The sequence below is a fragment of the Lissotriton vulgaris genome, chromosome 1_2 (assembly GCF_964263255.1).
Source record: "Lissotriton vulgaris chromosome 1_2, aLisVul1.2, whole genome shotgun sequence".
NCBI classification, from domain to species: domain Eukaryota; kingdom Metazoa; phylum Chordata; class Amphibia; order Caudata; family Salamandridae; genus Lissotriton; species Lissotriton vulgaris.
The window spans coordinates 166,682,095-166,702,685 of record NC_141686.1 but is presented as its reverse complement, the minus strand read 5'-3'; the positions used below and the strand labels follow the sequence as shown (position 1 = coordinate 166,702,685).

General features: G+C 46.2%; 1 protein-coding gene across 2 annotated transcripts in view; it reads right to left on the bottom strand.

Moving 5' to 3' along the window:
* Positions 1-20,591, bottom strand: part of BRAF (B-Raf proto-oncogene, serine/threonine kinase) — a 759,203-nt gene that overhangs the window by 186,603 nt on the left and 552,009 nt on the right. For both annotated transcript variants that reach the window (XM_086953040.1, XM_086953041.1), the window contains exon 13: positions 4,773-4,949. In XM_086953040.1, coding sequence (XP_086809166.1) covers positions 4,773-4,949 — 177 coding nt within the window. The remainder of the gene's footprint in view (positions 1-4,772; positions 4,950-20,591) is intronic.

The following is a 20,591-nucleotide window of genomic DNA, read 5'->3' as shown; positions in this document are numbered from 1 at the left end:
ATTGAAGACTTAGCTGTCTTATTTCAAAATGGCACACTTAACTCTTCCAATATTGACCCCTTGGGATGGTTAGTGTGGCCGACAACTTCAAATGCCTGTCAATTGCGCTTTTTGAATACTACCAAATGGTTTACACAAATTAGATCTGATCCACTCTTCCCACATTTACATACATTGACCAAATATTCAGTGGGTAAATTATGTCAGCAATGGTTGAAACATTCCACACTGTCGTCTGTGAAACAACACCTCTCTCATTTGTCCGGTGACATCGATTTGGCTGATTTTCTTTTAGGTCCAAAATCCCCTTGTACAAACATTTTATTTATTCTGCATATAATGAATTTTGGAAACTGTCGCAGATGGAAGCTGGAGTGAGTCTGCGCCAAATTTATCAGGCTAATTTAGAAAAAGTCCTTACAGTAGTCGATAACAGTATTAATACAGTGTCTTCCCGTATATATATGTTAGATAATATTGTGTCTTCTGTCATTGACATTGTTCAGCATCAAGAGTCTGTTTTGTATCATGGTCAAAAATGGTAAAGTGCCAAGGGATTATTTGAATGCATCTGCACTGTTTTTTGCCATTTAATTTGACTGATAAACAGAAATTAATGTCCATGAAAGATGCCACATACACATTGTTATTACATATTGAACAATTAGAACAGTTACCGTTTTCGGTAGCCAAGACTGATTCAGCTGTGTGGTTAATACATGTGGTTATTTCACTGCCTATCTCAATTTTTCAGTTCACAGCATGTATGAAACATCATCCCGTTGGGAGATATGAGCCCCTTGGCAATAATTTTATTCATGAACTATAGTCATTACCTTTCGCTTACAGATGTCAATGCGCAGAAAAGGTGGTTTTTCTTATAGGGGAGGACTGTGATTCCACAGTAGGACATTCCCTAGTCTGAAAAAAGGTTAAGCTTCACGGAGCCTGTAACGTTTCAGCCCCTAATCTGGCTTGTTTTTTGAAAGGTATCCCTGACCTGGCTATTATTCCGGTATGAACTTTGCTTTCTAATGGTAGTTATCATATTTTGAAAAACCACGACAGCTAAAGCTTGACAGCTGGCATCCCGGATATCGTAATGGTTTCTCAACGAGTTTCGTGTTGCATCAATGTCCTATTGCCACCCTGCATGTGATTGTAGATAGTTTGCCTTGGCTTTCTATTCTGACTTTGAAAACAGATTTCAATAAACTAAGCAGACTCAAAGCGCTATTGTTTCAACAAGAAGTGGCTCTCACATAGGCTCAAGAGACCTTCGAATTGCAGATGGCAAGAACCACAAGCAAAATACACTTGTTGCTAAACACAAATCTCCCACTCTAATCTACCAAATATTAAATGCATCTGATACGGAGGGCCTTGCTCACTTTTTTAAACTTGTGGAATTCAGCCTTGTTACTGTCTTTCAGACTATTTTTTAGAGTAATCCTGGCCTTTATCATTAGATTTTCTCAGCACCTTCGGAGGATTTTCCCTGGTGCTCCTGTTGGTTTGCGGCATGCTGGTTCTCCTATTATTGCATCACGATGGATGTTCTATCTGTGGAACTGCCAGACCCGTTCCAGTTGCAGCTGTACCATAATCGAATATGGCAGCTTTGTGGTTATGTGCCAGTGGAGTCTTTTGCCATTAACTACTGGCTGCCCCTCCCTTATGCATACTTCACCTGCATGCAACCTGTATTTCACTGCCTTCTGTGCTCTTGTCAATTGGCTATGGACGTCTGCCTGTCCAATACCACACACGCTGCCCTGGATTACGATCTGCTAATGGTTCAGTTGTATGCCAGAGGTAGGCGTTTGGTGTGCGATCCTCTACTTGGACCTACGGCAGACGTGAGTACCTGTGTTCTTGTGCAGCACCTCATAGGCAGCAGTTTCATCGAAGTTAACACAGGTTGCCCTGAAATGGTCCTAATAGCTTCTGGATATGAGGAGCATGTGTGCTCGACCGACCTACTAAAATGGATGGCATTCATTATTACGAAGGAAGGAATGGATAACGTGCTGGAGTTCATGGCATACCGCTTTATCCTGCAACATTTTTTACTTTGAAGACTAACTGAGTCATTAGCATTTTTTGAGCGCCCGATTGGCAACATTTTGGAACGTTCCACCCTGGCAGTATAAAATATTTTTTTAGCTTCCAAATTACGCAATTTGGCCTTCGAGAAAGATGCTTTGCCTCTGCTCACCTATGATTTATGTTTTTTGGCACAGAGCTAACGCCTTGGCCAAGGGGAGGGTGTCACGTGGCCCATAGGGATATTGTAATTTTTCACTAACTTTGCATGAGCACATTGCAGCTTGACTGCTGCTTTACACACGTTACTACATATCTTTATTTTTTGCATTAATTTCAAACACTGCTTTCACATGAGAACTCATCGCTGTGTTCACTCTCTGCATGTTCCTGGAATTTTGACTGAACATTATGTACAAGGTCGAACAACAATGCCCCTTATTTTGTTCTGGCCAGTCCTTAGCCCTTAGACAAAACATACCGATGCTGCTGTTGTTTGGACAGCGTACTTGGGTTTTTAGTGGGGCGCATAAATAGGTGACACACACTTGGAGAGGGACCTTTCCATGGAGAGGATCACCCATGATGTAGATCTACCATCTATAGGCTAAGGTATGGGGTCTGCTGATAAAGCCCAGAGATCTTCTATAATATAATAAAACTTCTCCTTAGCAAGGGGAGGGACGTTAGGCACTATAGTCCTTTCTTTCTATGATGACATCTCCCTACATGATTTATAGACTGACTGCTATGATGACAATATTTGTACTATACATTTTCCGGCTTGTTGTGGCACATATACTGCATGTTAGGGCACATTAGTTAAAATAAACAGTTTCGTGTCTCTGTCAGATCTTATTGTGGACAAGTACAAGAGAGTGAGCGAAAGGGTGTGTCTTGTTAAAGCGATTCCTGAGAGATCTGGGAGTGTTGAGTTTTGGGGTGTATAATCATTTGTTTCTCTGTGAGTGAGTAGGCGAGCAAGTGCGACACTGTAGCTAGTCGGTCCTGTGTGTGTGGGTTCCAAGGTGGTAGGAAGACTCAATACCTATACACCCAGGCCCCATTTTCTGCGTATGGATCTGTATTTGTGTAGAATCCCAGCAACAAGATTATCTGATTATGAAATTACATGTTATTGTCAAATTTGATCCCTAAGTTTAATGCAAGAGCAGCTTGGGTGTCTGGTGAAGGTACCCCTATAGATCAACAAACATCTAAGTTTAAAAGAAGATTGTGTCCAAAATTGAGCACCTGTCTTCTCTGTGTTGCATTTCAAATGGTTGCATGTCAGCCATCGAAAAACCACTGAGAGGCAGGGCTGGATGACATCTGAATCGATGGAGATCCCTTTGTTAAAAGCAAAGAGAATCTGGTTGTCATCTGCGTGGAGCAAGAAGAGGTTAAACATAGTGGGACTGAGTGCAGAACCCTGAGGGACTCCGACTGACACCCTTCCACCGGTCTAAGAACAAGGGAGTAGCCAAAACCCCTAACTCCTGTTGTAAGAAAAGATTTAAGCCAGTTCTAGGCATTATCTCTAATGGCAATCTCACCAAGGCGTGAGAACAGCCTGTCATGTGCGACCGTGTTGAATGTTGCTGACAGGTCCAACAATACCAGGACTGCCCTGCCGCCTGCAATAACGGTACATCTTATACAATCCGACACCTCAACCAAGCAAGTCTCAGTACTATGCCTAGGTCTAAATCCTGATTGGGGTGAAGAGGGAAGGTGACATTGGAGACCACCAGATGGGACAGAGACGCATTCTACATTTGGAGAGATGGAAACCATGGTGCATGATGGGACTATCTAAGTTAAGTGACTTACCTGGCACATAGGATCCTTGCTTTCGTGGAACTCCAGTATCAAATTGACCTTAGAGATAGCCAAAGATTTCAATACATAAAATTAAACATGAGCTCGCAAGACACAGCAATAAACTTCAGGATGTAGCTGAGGAAACGCCACAGGAATTTAGACTCATTGCAGCCCCTTTGCACAAACACAGAGTATCCTATATGAACAAGTTACTTACCTTCGGTAACACCTTATTTGGTAGCGACTCTATCTAGCCACAGTTTCCTTACCTTTGAATAATCTTAATGTAGGACGCAGAGCAGTCAGTATGAAAAAACTGAGATTGCTCAGTGACCCAACTAGCAAAGCGTTCGGGCTTACATTCTATGGAAGCACGGACTACCAACAGCAAACCAAAATAACAGTGGTGGCAGAGGACAGGTGACTTTTACTAAAGTAGCCCTATTTTGCACTAATGCTTAATACATATAGAGATGCACATTTAGGTTTGTTTGTCACTTATCGAAATGTACAGGCTTTCATTTGATCTCATCTAGACAGTTGTGTCAAAGTTCTAAGAATGCAAGGTAGACAGCTATTAAGAAAGGATACTTCAGCAATTTAGAGAGTCAAGCCATCCTGGAGAACCAAGGGAAAGTGTGAATGAACAGCAGACAATTAGTCACCTTTACGCCCAATATTTATGCAGAATACTGCTTCCTACTGCAGGACCAGCCAATCAAGCATGTTTATTTAATCTCATGAAATTACAGCTAAACTTTTCACCAATTTCTCATTACATTGTGTAAATGTTCAAATTCTCCTGCCCTCTTTTTCCATGCTTAAAGGTTTTCTCTCACCTGTTAAGCACTTTCCATAACCCACAGATAAAACCTTCAATAATACTGTTAACCAAAACTCACTCCATGCCTTGTGCGGTCTGTCGTGCAATGTCTATGAGTTTAATCATCTCAAATTTGGTCTCTATGATGTGTAGATGGTGATACAGACTGGAGCCCTCGCACCACTGAGTAACAATAGCTAGCTGAGGTTTCGTAGAATATCCCATGAAAAGCAAAATATTCACATGTCGTGTTTTCCTGTGGAAGAAACATAAGAGAAAGTCAAATCTGTGAACTATATAATTAAATATTCTCAAGTATGTGTCTATATGGAAAAGTGCTCCCTAGGAGAGATATTACATACAGGACAGTAATTAGTGGTGTATGAAGTTGCAAGCCAAATACATTGCAACACATCATTTTTTTTTAATTATAAGTAGCTAAGCACAGTGAATAGTTGCCAGAAGCTTAAAAATATGATGGGACATCATCAAATGCCATTTGAAACAGCATGAGGGACTAGTCTCACTGCTGTTATGGGCTGCTAAGTTCAAAAGGAAGCCCCTTTACAAGCACTTGCTCTGAGCCTCCAGCCTTAACATACATTGCTGGTTGGTCCACTCAAGACTTGGCTTGGCTTGGCTAGCAGCCGGGTGACACCCTTCATGTGCCTGCTCTTCTAAGCGCCTACGAAGGCTGCAGACTGCCCTTCACCCATTTCTTACTCCAGGATGTCCCTCCAGAGGACATTCAGTTACTATTGGTGTTCGAAAAAGGCTGCTTGCCCTCCCAAGAACAAGGCAGATAATAGAAGTCATGACAGTTGTAGGAAAATCAGACAATTCTGGTCATAACCCAAGGGCTGAAAATGTTTGAGTTTCCATACCAGCACATGCATAATTTCAAATTCACACACGTCATATTTGCAATGAATAAAACCAAATGGAAAGAGCCACAAAAATGCCAGTATATAAAAACAGTGTGCAGAAGCAAAATTAGTTTTGGAAATGTCATTCAATTTGGATTTATATGAGAATAATACAAAGACCTGTATTAGATGAACAAGTTACTTACCTTCAGTAATGTTAGAAATACTCTTTCTAACCACAGATTCCTCACCTTACAATCATCCCCAGGTGCCAAACTGATTCTTGAAAGCTTTTCAAGTAGTCCTCCTGAGCACTACTAGGTCGCGTCATGTGGCTCCACATTAATTCCAAACCGCCATAGATGTGACTAAGGCTGCGCCAGTTTCTTGTTGGTCTCTTTCAGCACCCTCAGATGCGGTATGAGAAGAACTGGTAGTAGCAGTGTCCAGATTTATAACCTGGGGCCTTTTTAGATGTTAAAAAGAGGCCACTGTACAAAATGAGAAGGAGGGGCAGAAAGGAAAATGGAATTATACCAGAAATTTGCGTTACAGAATGTAAGTAAATTGTTGTTCTGAGGGATTCTTCTAACTGCAGATTACTCGCTGTAGAATAGATACAAAAGTAGTAACTTCGGAACTTGGGGGTCTGTAACTTGGGGTCAGACCAAAAATCCCATCTGACCAGGGTGTCCAAGCAGTAGTGTTTTTTGAACTGATGCCAATGACCAGCCTGGCACAAGAACAGGCACTATGAGACCTAACGCATTGGTAGCAGCCTTAGCTCTGGTGGAATGAACTCTCAGACCTTTCAGAGGCTTTTTCTTGGCCAGTGGGCAGCAGATCATAATGCAGAGGACCATATACCTCAATAGGATCCTCTTCTGTACTGCCTTCCCTTTCTTAGCTATGGAGAACCACACAAACAGCTGATCGTCCACCTGAGGGTCTTGTTACAATCAGTATAAAAGTTTAACGCCCTTTTGGGGCCTCACCAATGTTGCCTCTATTCCTCTTTAAAGGGGTCTGGACAGGCGAAGATTGCTGGTAGGGTGATGGATTGCTCAATCTGCAAGAAAGTCACAACTTTAGGTAAGAAGGCCACTCACATCTTCAGCACTGATATAGTGGGGGAAAATAGTGTAGGGCGGCTGCACTGATAGTGCCTGAAGCTCACTAATGGGACGAGTTGAAGTGAGTGCCATGAGGTTGACAGTCTTTAGAGTCACAAGACGCAACAAGTAGCTGTGCATCAGTTCGAAGAGAGCAGGCAATTAGAAATGTGAAGGCCAAGTTAAAGCATCACAAGGGTATTGGGAGGGAACATATGAGTCAGACCTTTAATAAACAGCATCACAACAGGTGATATAAATAGTTATGGTTGGTCCAGCGAAAGGAAAAAGGTCAAAACAGCCAACATATAATCCTTAATATTGCACACTGCAAGGCGTTGCTGGGCTAATACCAAAACAAACAATAAAACAACTTACTGTTTGGTTTGTAAAGGATCTGTATTGTGGACACCACATCAGGCCACACATTTATTTCAGCTCCTGGAGTAAATTGCCTTTTTGGAATGGCACCTGGTGGCAGGAAAGACATTACCATTACAGGGGGTAGATCCAATGAGGTTAACTGCTGCTGTAGAATCTTCACCAATGGAGATGAAGATGTGCAGGGACTGGTGCTACCATGACAAAAGATAATCCAGAAGTGATAGCATGAGCAAAGGGCAGATGCCCATGCCTAGAAATTACAGGTGCTTCCTTGCGCAGTCATGAGTCACTAGGAAGACTTGACCCCCAAGGTTCTTAATAGCTTTCAGAACTCAGGGAAAGAGAGGCAAGTGGGAAGGTGTGCAGGAGTCCTGTGTTCCAGTCCAGCCAGAATGCATCTCTGCGAGTCTCCTCACAGAAACTCCAATTTGCAAAACATTTGACACTGCCCTTTGTAGATGATTGCGAAAAGATCTAGCCAGGTTTCACCACACAGCCGGAAGATGCTCTGCCCCACCTGAGCATGCAGATGTCATTCATGATCTGCTAGATGCCACTGGCTAAGCTCATCCACCCTGGCGCTCAAAGATCCTGCAAGGTGGTAAACAATCAGATAAATGCCCTGACACACTTGCCAACTCCAGAGGCACACAGATTTGTGCCACAAGAATGAGGACCCCCACTAAGCCCTGCTTGTTGCAGTTTCATATGGCGGAGTTGTTGTCCATGAGAACCTGCTCCAGCCTTCATATGGAGGAGTTGTCGTCCATGAGAACCTGCATCAGCCTCTCTTTGGGGAATGGCAGGAAGACATTCAACACCAGACGGATGGCCAGCAACTTCAATCCAACAGACTGATATGAAGCTAGGTTTCTGCCAGAGATCACAGTCCTCTGATGTCACCCGTCCCGAGACGGCCTCGACAAACCAGCAGTGTTGAATTATCATTACTAGCGTATTTGGAAGGGAGAAGGGCCTGCCAGTGGTCCAATTGCTGATCAGCAGTCACCAGATAATGTTCAGTCTCACATGAAATTTGAATGGTATCCAACAGGTTAGTTTCAATTTCCACTGCAGAGCCTGCATATGTCACCTGTTGTAGTCTACAAGGAGTATGCAAGAGGCTAAAAGTCTTAAAAGACACAGAGCTGCTCTTGCTGAGATTCAGGATGAAGGCTGATACATGGAAATCGTTGCCCGAATGTGAGAAGCTGGCTTGGTATATGGTGCTCACTTATGTAAGTGTAGCTCCCTGCACCAATCCAGATGACCATTATGGTGATTTTAGTGGTCTTAGACAAGCTTAGAAAGCTCTTGAAGTGGTAGCTGTAGAGAGCAGCCGTCGGGCTTAGTCCAGAAGGAGTGTAAATCAGCTTGTTTTACCAGTTTGTAATCTTATGGTATAGATTAAGTGAAAAAGAATCACACTTTGTAGTTATAAAAAAAGTTATTTTATTACAGACACTCACTAACACAATGTATCATATTTACGAAACAGAGCACGGAAGCAGCACAAATACACAGTGGTCTCCAGGCGACCAAACCAAATACTAAAATAGTGGAATGAAAGCCTCGACTCATGTCAAGAATGGATCCACATATCAAAAAACACAAACGTTGCCTAAACCATTCTCGATTTCAAAATATCGACTTATAGATCAAACACAAGTTCCTGCGGTCCAGTGAAATCGTGTTGCTTTGCAGTTGGAGAGAGAGGAATCGTTTGAGAATGACATTGAGCCTGTCATCGCACGGGCTATCAGTTGGGAACCGTGACCAGTTTTATCCATAGAAGCTACCGGGAGAGTAAAGTAACATTCAATTGAGAAACTCACAAAAAGGAATAGTGTAATTTTCGTACATCATTCAAAAGATTCCGACTTGATATAAAGATTGGCACCACTTCTGTTCAAACAGAGACTCCGACCTGACAAACCAGAGGGAATCAATATCCCAAATGAATATAATGAACCACCACTCTCAAAATATGGACTGAGACATTGTAATCTGAGCCTACTTCCAAAACCAAGAAGGCCCAGTTTGCCTAATTCACGCAGAAAAGTGACAAAGCCCCGATGAGAATCCGGGAACTGGTTTTCCCTGGATTTGAAACGCGCCGGCAGATCTGGAGGAGCTAGTAACGTCATTGATAGTGTAAACCAGCATCAGCTAGTTTTGAAATTGGTCCCCTTTCTGGTGACTTTGTTCCTCTTTGACTTTGGCTTTCATTTTTGGATATAGATTTACTCATTAGAATGCAAATGCATAAATATACATTGTTTGTACAAAGTATTGCATTTAGGATGAATGATGTCTAATTTTCTTTACTAATTATGTGGATTGTAAATAAGTGTTTGTAAATTGTGTTGTATATTAGCGTAAATGTATAGAATGTACAGTTTTTCCTTTTCATACATAAATGTGAAAAAGAGATGATAAAAAGAATTAAAAATTTGAAGGGTAAAAATAAAAGTACTGGGTCAAACTAAATCTATAAGTTGATATTTTGAAATCGAGAATGGTTTAGGCAACGTTTGGGTATATATATATATATATATATATATATATATATATATATATATATATATATATATATATATATATATATATATATCCCATCCTGATCCAGAACACATAGAAAAACCGAGGACCCAAAGAACCACCCGAGGTGAGTATCCAGGAACCCCACGGAGGTCATCTGTAGAGTGGGAACACGAGCGCCTGCTCAATGTTAGTCAATGGGTAAGTCACAGTTGCAGTTTTAAAGAAAAGTGATCCTTACTAGTGGACCCTGAAGACACCCCGTTGAAGATGGAAGGTTGGGGAGTCACCTCAACCATGGATACCCCCGGAACCAGGATACCTGCACCAGGGATGCCTGGTGCATAGGTGTCAAGTGACGTCGGAAACCGCCGTAGAACACAATGGAGAACTTCAAGAAAGATGCCACTGAAGAAGAAGACAAAGGAGTCCGATGGAACCCAAAGGTGGATTCAAGTTGAGAGGTACCTGCAAGAAGAGGGGACAGAGTCTATACTACTTAGGAGTGACCAGGAGGCACGGAAGACGAATGCCCACCGATGTTGGGAATGCAGGAGAGTGCCCTTTAAGTTGCAGCTGTGCAGATCAAGCGACAATATGGATGATCGGGAGCCGGATACGAGCTGTCCCACGTCGGATGTCGAGCACCAAGGGGTCAGTGTCCGGCAGGGGCACCAACAAGCCTTACAGCGCAAGCAACAAAGTAAACGAAAAAGGTGCATTGTCAGGTACAGCAGGGACTCACCAAGTGCACAGGAGTCGGAGCAGGCCACTAGCAAACAGGCGAGCACACTGTTGCCTAAGAAGATCCTTGAGGGGACCCACGGGCCGAAGGCACAGGAGTCGCAAGAGGACATAAAGCAGTTGCTGGCCCACAGTGCAGAGGATGCGATGCAGGCGAGGATCTTGGCTGAAGAGGATGCTGGAGGTAGGAGCTTCTTTATGCCTGAAGATCTCTGGAAGAGAGAGCCAACAAACCTTGGCAACGGCAAGTCGACGGGGTGCACAGGGGTCTGGTCCAAAGGTTCCAACAAGGGATATTGGAATCAAACTTGGTGAGAGGACTGCGTAGGCCTTGAGGGAATTGCAGAACCACCACTTGTGTTAATGAGCCTTTCAGGGTCTGTGGGAGCCCAGGACCAGCAGACTGGTCAGCTGCGTTGCAGTACCTGCAGATCCAGGGGAGTGACTCGTTCACTCCAAGGGAGACTCCTTCAGGTGTCTTGGAGTTTCACAGACCTGGTGAAGAACCTGCATGGAGCAAAGACACAGTCCTTGCGGAAGACCAGCAGGATGATGAGACCAGGAGCAGCAAGAATCTTCTCTGGTGCAGTCTCGGTTCCTTAGGCGAAGTCCAGAGTGTCCAAAAGGTCAAAGTGAAGTGGTATGTGATCTGAATCTTGTCCCACAATGAATCTCGGGATCTACCACAGATAAGCCCTTGGTACCCTTAGGAAAGGGTTGGGACGATTCAGGAGTCCCTCCCAGAGGAGGGACAGGACAGTGGGGAGGATACTCCCATGTCTTTTGTCTAGTTTTCCGCCAGAGCAGGAGCCAACATCTCCCTGAACTGGTTTGAACTGGAGGAGCTTTACAGTGCATGGAATCATACCTCCTAAACCGTTTAGGGTCTGGGGGTATGATCCTAACATGTTTGATACCAAACGTGACGGGGGTTGTTACAGCCAGTTTACAGATGGTCATCGCGCTGACGCATGGCCACTCTATATTTCGTAATGGCTGATGCACTTACAACAAGGGTGAATTGACTACGAAGGCTGTAGGGGTGCCTGCTCATGCCGGAGCACCCTCACACTTAGGACTCAGCATCCTGCGTTAGGATTGAAAGGCCTGTTTATAGGTTTTAAGTGTAGTGACCTTAGACATAGGGAAACCCATATCCATTGTAAGTGGTGCTAGAACCAACTTACACAGGCTGCTATGGCAGGCCTGGAGTCAAACTTTGAGTGGTCTCTCATGAGTGGCATAATACATGCTACAGCCCATGAGGGACCCCTGGTGTACCTATGCCCTGGGTAGGTTTAGGACCCTATAATAGGGACTTACCAGCGTGCACCAGTAGCCAATCTGGAGTGTACCTAAATACTCACCATGTCCAATTTAGGAAGGTAGCACAGAGACTGGGGTCCTGGTTAGCAGGAACCCAGTCAGAATGACACCAGCAAAAAGTGGGGGCGACCATGAAAGCAGATCCTACTTTCCTACACCGAATATCCTGGACCCTATTGAACAGAGAGAAGGCCCTGAACTGTAATGTATCCAGGACAGCTCCAATGAATAACGCTTCTGTGAAGAAGCCAGGTGTGACTTCGGCTTGTTGACTGTGAATCTTAATGATGATGGAAGGTTCATCAAAGTGTGGAGGTGCTCTACGACTGACCTTGGCAAGTCTGATTTCGACAGACAGACTTTGGAGGTAGAGGAAAACTGGTGTTTCTGACTTCCGAAGGTGCGCAGCAACCACCTCCATCACTTGCATGAACACTCAAGGAGCGCTGGGTTAGGTCAAAGAGGAGCCCAACAAACTGAAAATGCTCCTGGCAAGCTTTGAACAGCACATTAAATCTGTGGGACTCCAGGACAGGTTCATAAAAATGCACGTCCTGCAGGTCCAATGTCACCATCCAGTCACTCAAATCCAGGGAAGACAGGATCTGGGCTAGCAAGAGCATTTTAAAATGGTCCTTTAATGGGATGGCATTCAGAGAGCAAAGATCTTAGATGTTTCGAATGCCCCCTTCCGTCTTCGGCATGAGAAAACAGTGAAAGTAGCAACCCTCCCCTATTTTCTGGTCCAAAACTCTTTCAATGAGGCCTTGGGAAAGTAACACGTGCACCTCTTAAAATGGAATGGACAGGAGCTCCTCTGAGAATGGCTCTGATGTGGGGAGAAGATTCAGTGGAGGTAAATGAAGGGGAGGATATGTAGGCTTGTTGCCTGAACTACTGAACATTGGAACTGGGGAACCAGGTTCAAATCCTGACCTTCACTCAATATATTATGATTCTGGGCAAATCACAACCTCATTGTAAATAAAAAAGTTGATTTAAACTAAAGTATAATGTCTGGTTATCATGTAAAACGCTAATGCCCCTTGCGCAGATTGAGCTAAATAAACCTCCCAAAAAAGAGCAGGTTGAACTATTCGAAGGATCAAAACAGTCGGACATTAAGGATCCTGCCTTCCACTGGGGAGTTGTGTAATAGTAATAACAAGTTAAAGCAGCTTGCTGGCTGTTGACGCTGGAAAAGGGGACTGGGAAGACTGGTGCTCTTGGTGTTGTGCAGTGTGCCTGCTAGATCCATATCAAAAGGACCTTTGTGACTGCAGCAGAAGCTGGGAAGATGAACGTTGACTATACGACAGCCCCCTAGAGTAGACTCAGAATTTCCTAAATTGATTAGGAAACAGTTTGGCAGGGGTGAAATGACTCAAGGAGTGATCCGTTGCCCAACTTTCTTAAAAAAGTTTCACCTCTTTTCTTGCTGGACGGGCATAAAACATTGAAAGGCATATCCATGGAAGAGGTTTGTATGACTCCAAAAAATTCTGTGGAGTGCATCCATTCATTGAGGCAGCGCAACACACTAGTGCCAATCACCCTTCTAGGCTGAACTTTTCGAACCTCAAATTAACTTATATTAATGGACTGTATTTGTACAACTTCGACATAACGAACATAATTTGATTTGTATATACACTGGACATCAAATAGTAAATGTCCATCTCGAGAACAACAACATCAACTCCACGACCCTGATCGACAACCTCACCAACCTCGGACTCAGACAACTCTTTATCACACCCACCCACTCCACCAGCCACAAACTTGACCCTAGCTTCTCCGAAAGCCCCCACGTCGCCTTCAACCACACCACAGAACTCCACAGGACCGACCATCGCTGCATCTACTTCAACTTCCGGGGACCCACCAGGCACCACCGCACCCAACAGATGCCTCGCCGCTGCTGGAGCAAATTCACTAAACACCAGCTAACCACCACCCTCGCCTGGAGCCCACCCACCGACCCCACCCACCCCGACTCTGCAACCCACAACCTCAGACAGTGGGTCAACGACTGCGCCAACACCCTCACCCTGCTCAAGAAACCCTCCAACAGCCACACCTACAAGAAAGCCAGCTGGTTCACTGAAGACCTCCAGGCCTCCAAGCAAACCTGCCGAAAGCTAGAGAAGAATTGGAACTGTGAACGAACACCGGACAGGTACGCAGCCCATAATGATGCCACCCGCAGACACCATCACCTCATCAGATCCGCCAAAAATGCCTCCTTCAAAGACCGCCTAGACAACAACGCACAAAACAGCAAACTGCTCTTCAACATCGTGAAGGAACTCTCCAACCCCAGCTCCAACACCAACGACATCCCACCTTCGCAAGACCTGTGCGACTCGCTTCCATCGCAAGATCACAGACATCCACGACAGCTTCAACACGACGATCGCCCCGACAACCACTGAAACCTCCCCCCCTATGACCACCATCTGCACCAACTGCCTGCTCTCCTGGACCAACATAAACGACGACTACATCATCAAGATCATGAACACCGTCCACTCTGGATCTCCGTCTGACCAATGCCCACACCACATCTTCAACAAAACCGCCATTGCACCCCACCTCCTGAAGGCCATCAACATCTCCTTCGAGACTGAAATCTTCCCGGAGAGCTCGAAGCACGCCAAGATCAACGCCTTACTCAAGAAACCCAAGGCTGGGAGGAGCCAAGATGGCGATCGGAGCGGACCTGTAGGCTCCCGGCTCCGCCAGTCCGTTTCTGCCGTATCGATATCCTGATCATAATCCTGACACACTCGACGGCAGCGTGTGTGCAAGACGGTGCTGATCACGAGGGTGCTCTCCCGGACCCTGGACCTGCCCGGCAGCCGGAGAAATCTGCCTCCTGGCTCCCGGCCCTGGACCCCGCTTCAGTGGGCTCCCCCTTCCGTGCCTCCTGACCCTGATGCCGGCCGGAGTGCTCCGCCGGCGCATACGGTAGTGTGACCGGCGCTGGCCCTGCGAGGCGCTGCTCGAGCATAGTCACCTGGGATGGTGCGACGCGGACGGAGAGAGGAAAGTGTTTACGGAGCCGCGGACCTCCGTTATAGCGGAGCCTTTGATTGAGGCGCCTGGTACGAGGAAAGGACGGACATTTTGAATCGCACTTCGTCTGTGGACCCCATGCCTCGCTACCCGAGACTGCCAAATGGAGTGTAACTGACCCGCATTGTTTGGGGCACGGAGCGTCCTACTCGGTCAGTGGTAACGAAGGGGTGCGCTGGCGCTATCCTGAACCCGGTGCCCGTCGTGGACCTTGGTCGAGATGGCTGGTTGCGCCGCCATGTCTTGTGGGGACCTAAGCCCTTCCACGCCAGAGTCCAGTGCCGCCCTGGCTGTAGGAGATCCCGTGACTCTGGAGATCCCCCGGGGGCACAAGACCAGAGGACTACAGCCTGCGATTTCTCTCGGCGCTGTTCTGTCAGCCCTGCGTGACCTCCGCTCAGAAGTGCGACACTGCTGCCGAGAACTGGGCGACAAGCTGGACCGCATGACATCGACGTTGGGCTGGAGCACCGATGCCTCGGAACTGCACAGCAACCGCCTGCCATTGCCTGCAACGAGTGGGGCGCCGATTATTTCTCCTGTAAGCTGCACATCTGAGTTCCCTGACTATCTTGCGGACGCCCAGGATTACCAGCCTGTTGACTACCCTCGGAACACTTTGTTTCTCCTCCAGGAGAAGTGTGCAACATTGTGGCCAGACTCTCTACTGTGGATGCCTCGAGACCGGTTTGCAGCGTCTTGGCTGCCTTTTCTTCCTGCGCTGCGCTTCTTGCCTATCCTGATTAAAACATCGTGTACGCCTGGTGTGCTTATGGAACATTTTGCTGCATTTGACGGACTTCCTGCTGTCCCATCGTGGCCATTTTGTGCCTCCGCTTTGTTATCCTCTGTCCTCTCGCCATCTTGCTCCTTTGTTTTGTGGTGGGCGGGCCTCTCCTGGGCAGCGCGACTGTGTGACTATCCACGTTCAGGTCAGGGCTAGGCTGCTTTTTCTGATGTTGGCTGCTGGGCTGGTGGGTCGGGATTTGGGACTGTATCTTGTGTCCAGTTTACGTGTTCGATGCTGATTAATGTTTCGCTCCTACATTGCTTTAATGCTTGCCGTTTATCCTGACTTTGGGGGGGCGGCTGTATTACAACTGGCGGGGACCGGGTTGCCTGGAATTGAACCTCCTCCCTCCCTTTCTTCCTGCCCTTGAGAGTTGAAGATTAGGGCGTCCTTCTCTCCCTCTCTATACCATAGGGTACGTTTTGTCTCCTTTGTTCTTTTCCTCTCTTCCTCTCTCTCTTTTCCTTTCTTCTCGCTATATTTCGGGTTTTACTGGGCGACAGACACACTGCTGGGGGGGGGGGGGCAGGCCGTAGCCTCCGCATGCGTGTAGGGTGGGGGGTTAGTAGTTAGAACTTAGTCATTATTTCTATGGTGCCTTCTTTTATTTCTATTTTTTGGTTTTACTTTTGGTCTGGGTCCATGTCTAGTTTTACTAGGGGTTAGGGGGCGGCAGGGTTCGGGTGGCGCACGATAGGGGTCTTCTATCTGACTCTGTGGATGGTTGCCTTCCTGCCCGGGGGGAACTCACTGGTTGGCAATTCTATCCTGCACGTATGTTTGAAATTATGGTTTTGCTCCTCCCGCATGGATCCTTCTTTCTTTATTTTCAAAAGACTTGGTGCAGTACGACATGGTACAACGCTTGCTTAAAAAACCTTTTAAAATTAACCTTCAATGATTCTGAGACATGGTGTTACGATGTATATAGTGTACTTGAATGCTCGCCTGAAAGTGATTAATGCTATGTCGCCGTAACGCTGCATTGGTGCTTAATTGTGTTCGTGGCCGGCCGATAGGTTGTAGGCCCGTATTTGTTTTGCTTTGAAGCACAATAAAGGTTTTCAAAAAAAAAAAAAAAAAAAAAAAAGAAACCCAAGGCTGACCCCAAGGATCTCAAGAACTTCCTGCTCATCTCCCTGCTCCCATTCCTGACGAAGGTCATCAAGAATACTGTCAACAAACAACTGACCTGCTACCTCGAGGAGAACAGCATCCTGGATCCGTCTCAATCCGGGTTCCGCAGCAACCACAGCACCGAAACTGCCCTCATCGACGCCACCGATGACATCAGGACCCTGCTAGACAACGGAGAAACCTCCTGGACCTGTCAGATGCCTTCAACACGGTCTGCCACTACGCACACGCCTCCACGATGCCAGGATGCAAGAGAAGGCCCTTGACTGGACCACCTCTTTCCTCTCCGGCAGAATGCAGAGCATTTGCCTCCCTCCCTTCCTCTCCGAGGCCACGAGATCATCTGCGGCATACCCCAGGGCTCATCCCTCAGCCCAACGCTGTTTAACATCTACATGGCACCGCTTGCCCAAGTCGCCCGATTGCACGACCGTAACATCACATCATACGCTGATGACACCCAGCTGATCCTCCCCCTCACCAAGGACCCCCACACCGCCAAAACCAACCTCCACGTAGGAATGAAGGCCGTCGCCGAATGGATGAGGAACAGCCGACTGAAGCTGAACTCGAACAAGACGGAGGTCCTCATCCTCCACAACACTGGACCACCGTACCTCAACAGACGACTCATGTTCTACAACCCCACCCGCCAGCTCCGCTCCGCCGACCTCGCCCTCGCCACAGTCCCCCGCATCCGAAGAGCGATCGCCGGCGGTCGATCGTTCTCCCACCTCGCCGCCAAGACCTGGGACACCCTCCCCACCCACCTACGGAAGACCCACGACCTGCTGACCTTCAGAAGACTCTTCAAGAACTGGCTCTTCGAGAAGTAGCAGCATTCCCCACCCCCCAGCATTCCTCCCCTTCCCCCCCAGTGGTTTTAGAACCTTACGGGTAAGTAGTGCGCTTTATAAATGCTATGATTGATTGATTGATTGATCGATTGATTATTGAATGTGCATATATAAAATTCGATACAAAACAATTAATTTTTGCTCTTTATTTTTAGATTACTCTTTTGAAAAAAAAAATCACATTAACTATTCATTTGTAACCCTTGCTAGGTATTTGCATCTTGGTTGTTTCTAGCTTGTACATTTCTAAGTTTATGTGCTCTAACCTAGTCAGATGCATCTACAACTGATGGTTTAACCGTAACAATAGTTATTGGATATTGGGAAAGAGTAAATAGCCCATTTTCCTTCCTTAAGTTAAAAAACCGGAGCTGTTCCCTTTAAGAAGAGCAGTATGATGGCTTATGAGAATTGGAAGGTAGGCAAGGGCTTCCCCAAAGTGTTGAGCAGTTACGTTGCAGTGACTACCCTTAAAGACCATGGGTCTTAGATTTCACATCTGTGTTCTCATTGTCCTCAACTTTCATAAAGAGTGTGAAGAGAGGTAAATCATGTTCTAAGCACACAAGTAGGTGAGCTTCTCACATTTCTTTTGGGAGATAGTAGCAATTTTTTGGATAGTTTTTTTTATTTAAAAAAAATAATTTTGAAGAACAAGTAACTTACCTTTGGTAACGATGTACCTGGTAGAGACATATGTTAGTTGTAGATTCCTTACCTTAGAATTTTTCCCAGGCGTCAGTGTGTTCCAGAGATATTTACTTCAGCTGTACCCCTCCGTGTCTTTAGGTGTTGTTGGTCGGCTCAGCATCAGTCGTCGTGGATGCCGGGAGGACGTTGCAGGACCTACATAGACCCCACAAAAGTGGGCTGACATCAGTGCTGAACACGACTTTCCACACCAGAAGCACAGAGCCATGAAAGACACTGACCACTGGTGCGTCAAAACTAGGCCCATTAGGAGAGACCCTATCCCTAGAAATCAGTTTGCAGTGGGGCGAGGATGGCCAGGCGGTAAGGAATCTACAACTAACATATGTCTGTTACCGAAGGCAAGTAACTTGTTCATCTGATAGAGACTGTTTGTTAGTTGTAGATTCCTTACCTTAGAATGGATACCCCAGCAATACCATCCCCAGAGGATGGTCTCAAAACAGAAAGTCCTGGAAAAGGAACGGATATAGTACCCATCCCTCTGCACTTGGCTATCCAGGCATTAGTGTCTGGCAAACGTGTGCAAGGATGCCCACGTTGCTGCCCGACAGGTGTCAAGGACTAGAACTCCACATGCTAATGCCGCCGTTGCCCTGGTGGAAAAAGCACGAAACCCAACAGGCGGGTACTTTTTCACCAAAGAATAGCATAGTTTGATGCAGAGGACAACTCACTGAGAGATGGTACCATTTTTAACAGCCCTAGCTTTCTTGGCACCCACATAGCCGAAGAAGATTTGATTATCCACCCAAAAGTCTTTTGTGTGATCATGATAGAACGACAATGCACGTTTTGGGTCCAGACGGTGGAGTCTCTCCTCCTCCTTGAAAAGATGCGGGGGTGGATAAAAGGTGGGCAGAATGATAAAGATGTGTTGACCTGAGGAAGGAATGAAGGCTTGGTCCAAAGAACCACTTTATCCAGATAGACAGATAGAAAGTGGCTTAGAAGATAAAGCATGCAGCTCGCTCACCCTACGAGCAGAGGTCAAGGCAACAATAAAGGCAGTTTAGAGAGTCAGCAACATGAGGGGACAGTTATGAAGAAGCTCGAATGGAACACACAAAAGAAAGGTGAAATTGAAGTCCCATTGGGGCATTACAAAAGGAGATGGAGGAAACAGATGAGTAAGGCCCTTAAATAATCTGTTAATGATAGGAGACTTGAATAAAGAAAGCAGATCTGACAGCCATAGAAAAGCAGAAATGGCTGTAAGATATGCTTTAAGAGTGCTCAAGGCAGAAACCTGCTGGGCCAAAGAAAGTATATATAAGAGAACCTCTGAAATTAACAGAGGGGTGCTGTGCACCATGCCACAAATGGTTTCCATCTGCAGGTGTATATCGTTTTGGTGGAGGGATGCCTGGCTAGCAAGATAACAGCACAGACTTCAATCGGATGGTCGAAAGCTATGAACTGCTGCTGCTCAGTCTCCTCGCAAGGAGGTGGAGACTGGACAAGTTCGGGTGAAGAACGCTCCCCTACTGCTGCAACAGAAGATCTTCCCGAAGGGGCAGTCTGATCGGAGGATCGGTGGCCATGCTCAGAAGGTCGAGGTACCAGACTCTTCGAGTACAGTCCAGAGCTACAAGAATACAAATGAAGGGTGTGTTCATACATTTTTTCAGCCCTGATGAAGTTCTCCAAGGGAGAACAAAACGCGTTGGCTGGAATCTAAAGCTTTGATACCGATTGAATATAAAGACATTTTGTAAATCTTACTTGCTATCTGGACTTTATCATTCTGCGCACACCCTTCATTTGTATCTCAAGGATCTAGAGCACAGAGGCATCATTAGACGGTTGATGCCAGGGCTTGCTGCTCAGGACCTGTATATATGTCAGAACTGGCGTGAGGTGCATAAATCTTAGTCAACCGTCTTTTCGTGTGTTTTCGAAGAGCTACAAGAATGACTTAAAACTGGTCACGCTTGATCCACTTGAGCACTCTGGGTAGAAGTGGTACAGTCGGAAAGGCGTACAGGAGGCCGAAGCTCGACTTGTGACGAAAAGCGTCACTGAGCGAGCACCGCCTTGGAAATTCCAACGTGCAAAGCTGCTGACATTGCACGTTCTCTTTGGAGACAATGATCTAACCAAGGCTCTCTCCAATGCTTAAAGAGACCTTGCGCCACCTCTAGTTGAAGTCACCATTCGTGATTGCCTAGGCACCGATGGCTGAGTTTGCCCACCTTGGTGTTCAGGGCACCCGCCAGGTGTTGAACCATAAGGGTTATGGCCTGATGTTCCAGCCACGTCCAGCGGTGAATAGCCTCTTGAAAAAGAGTCCACGATCCCACCCCGCCCTGTTTGTTGCAGTACCATATGGCGGTGGTGTTGTGGGTGAAG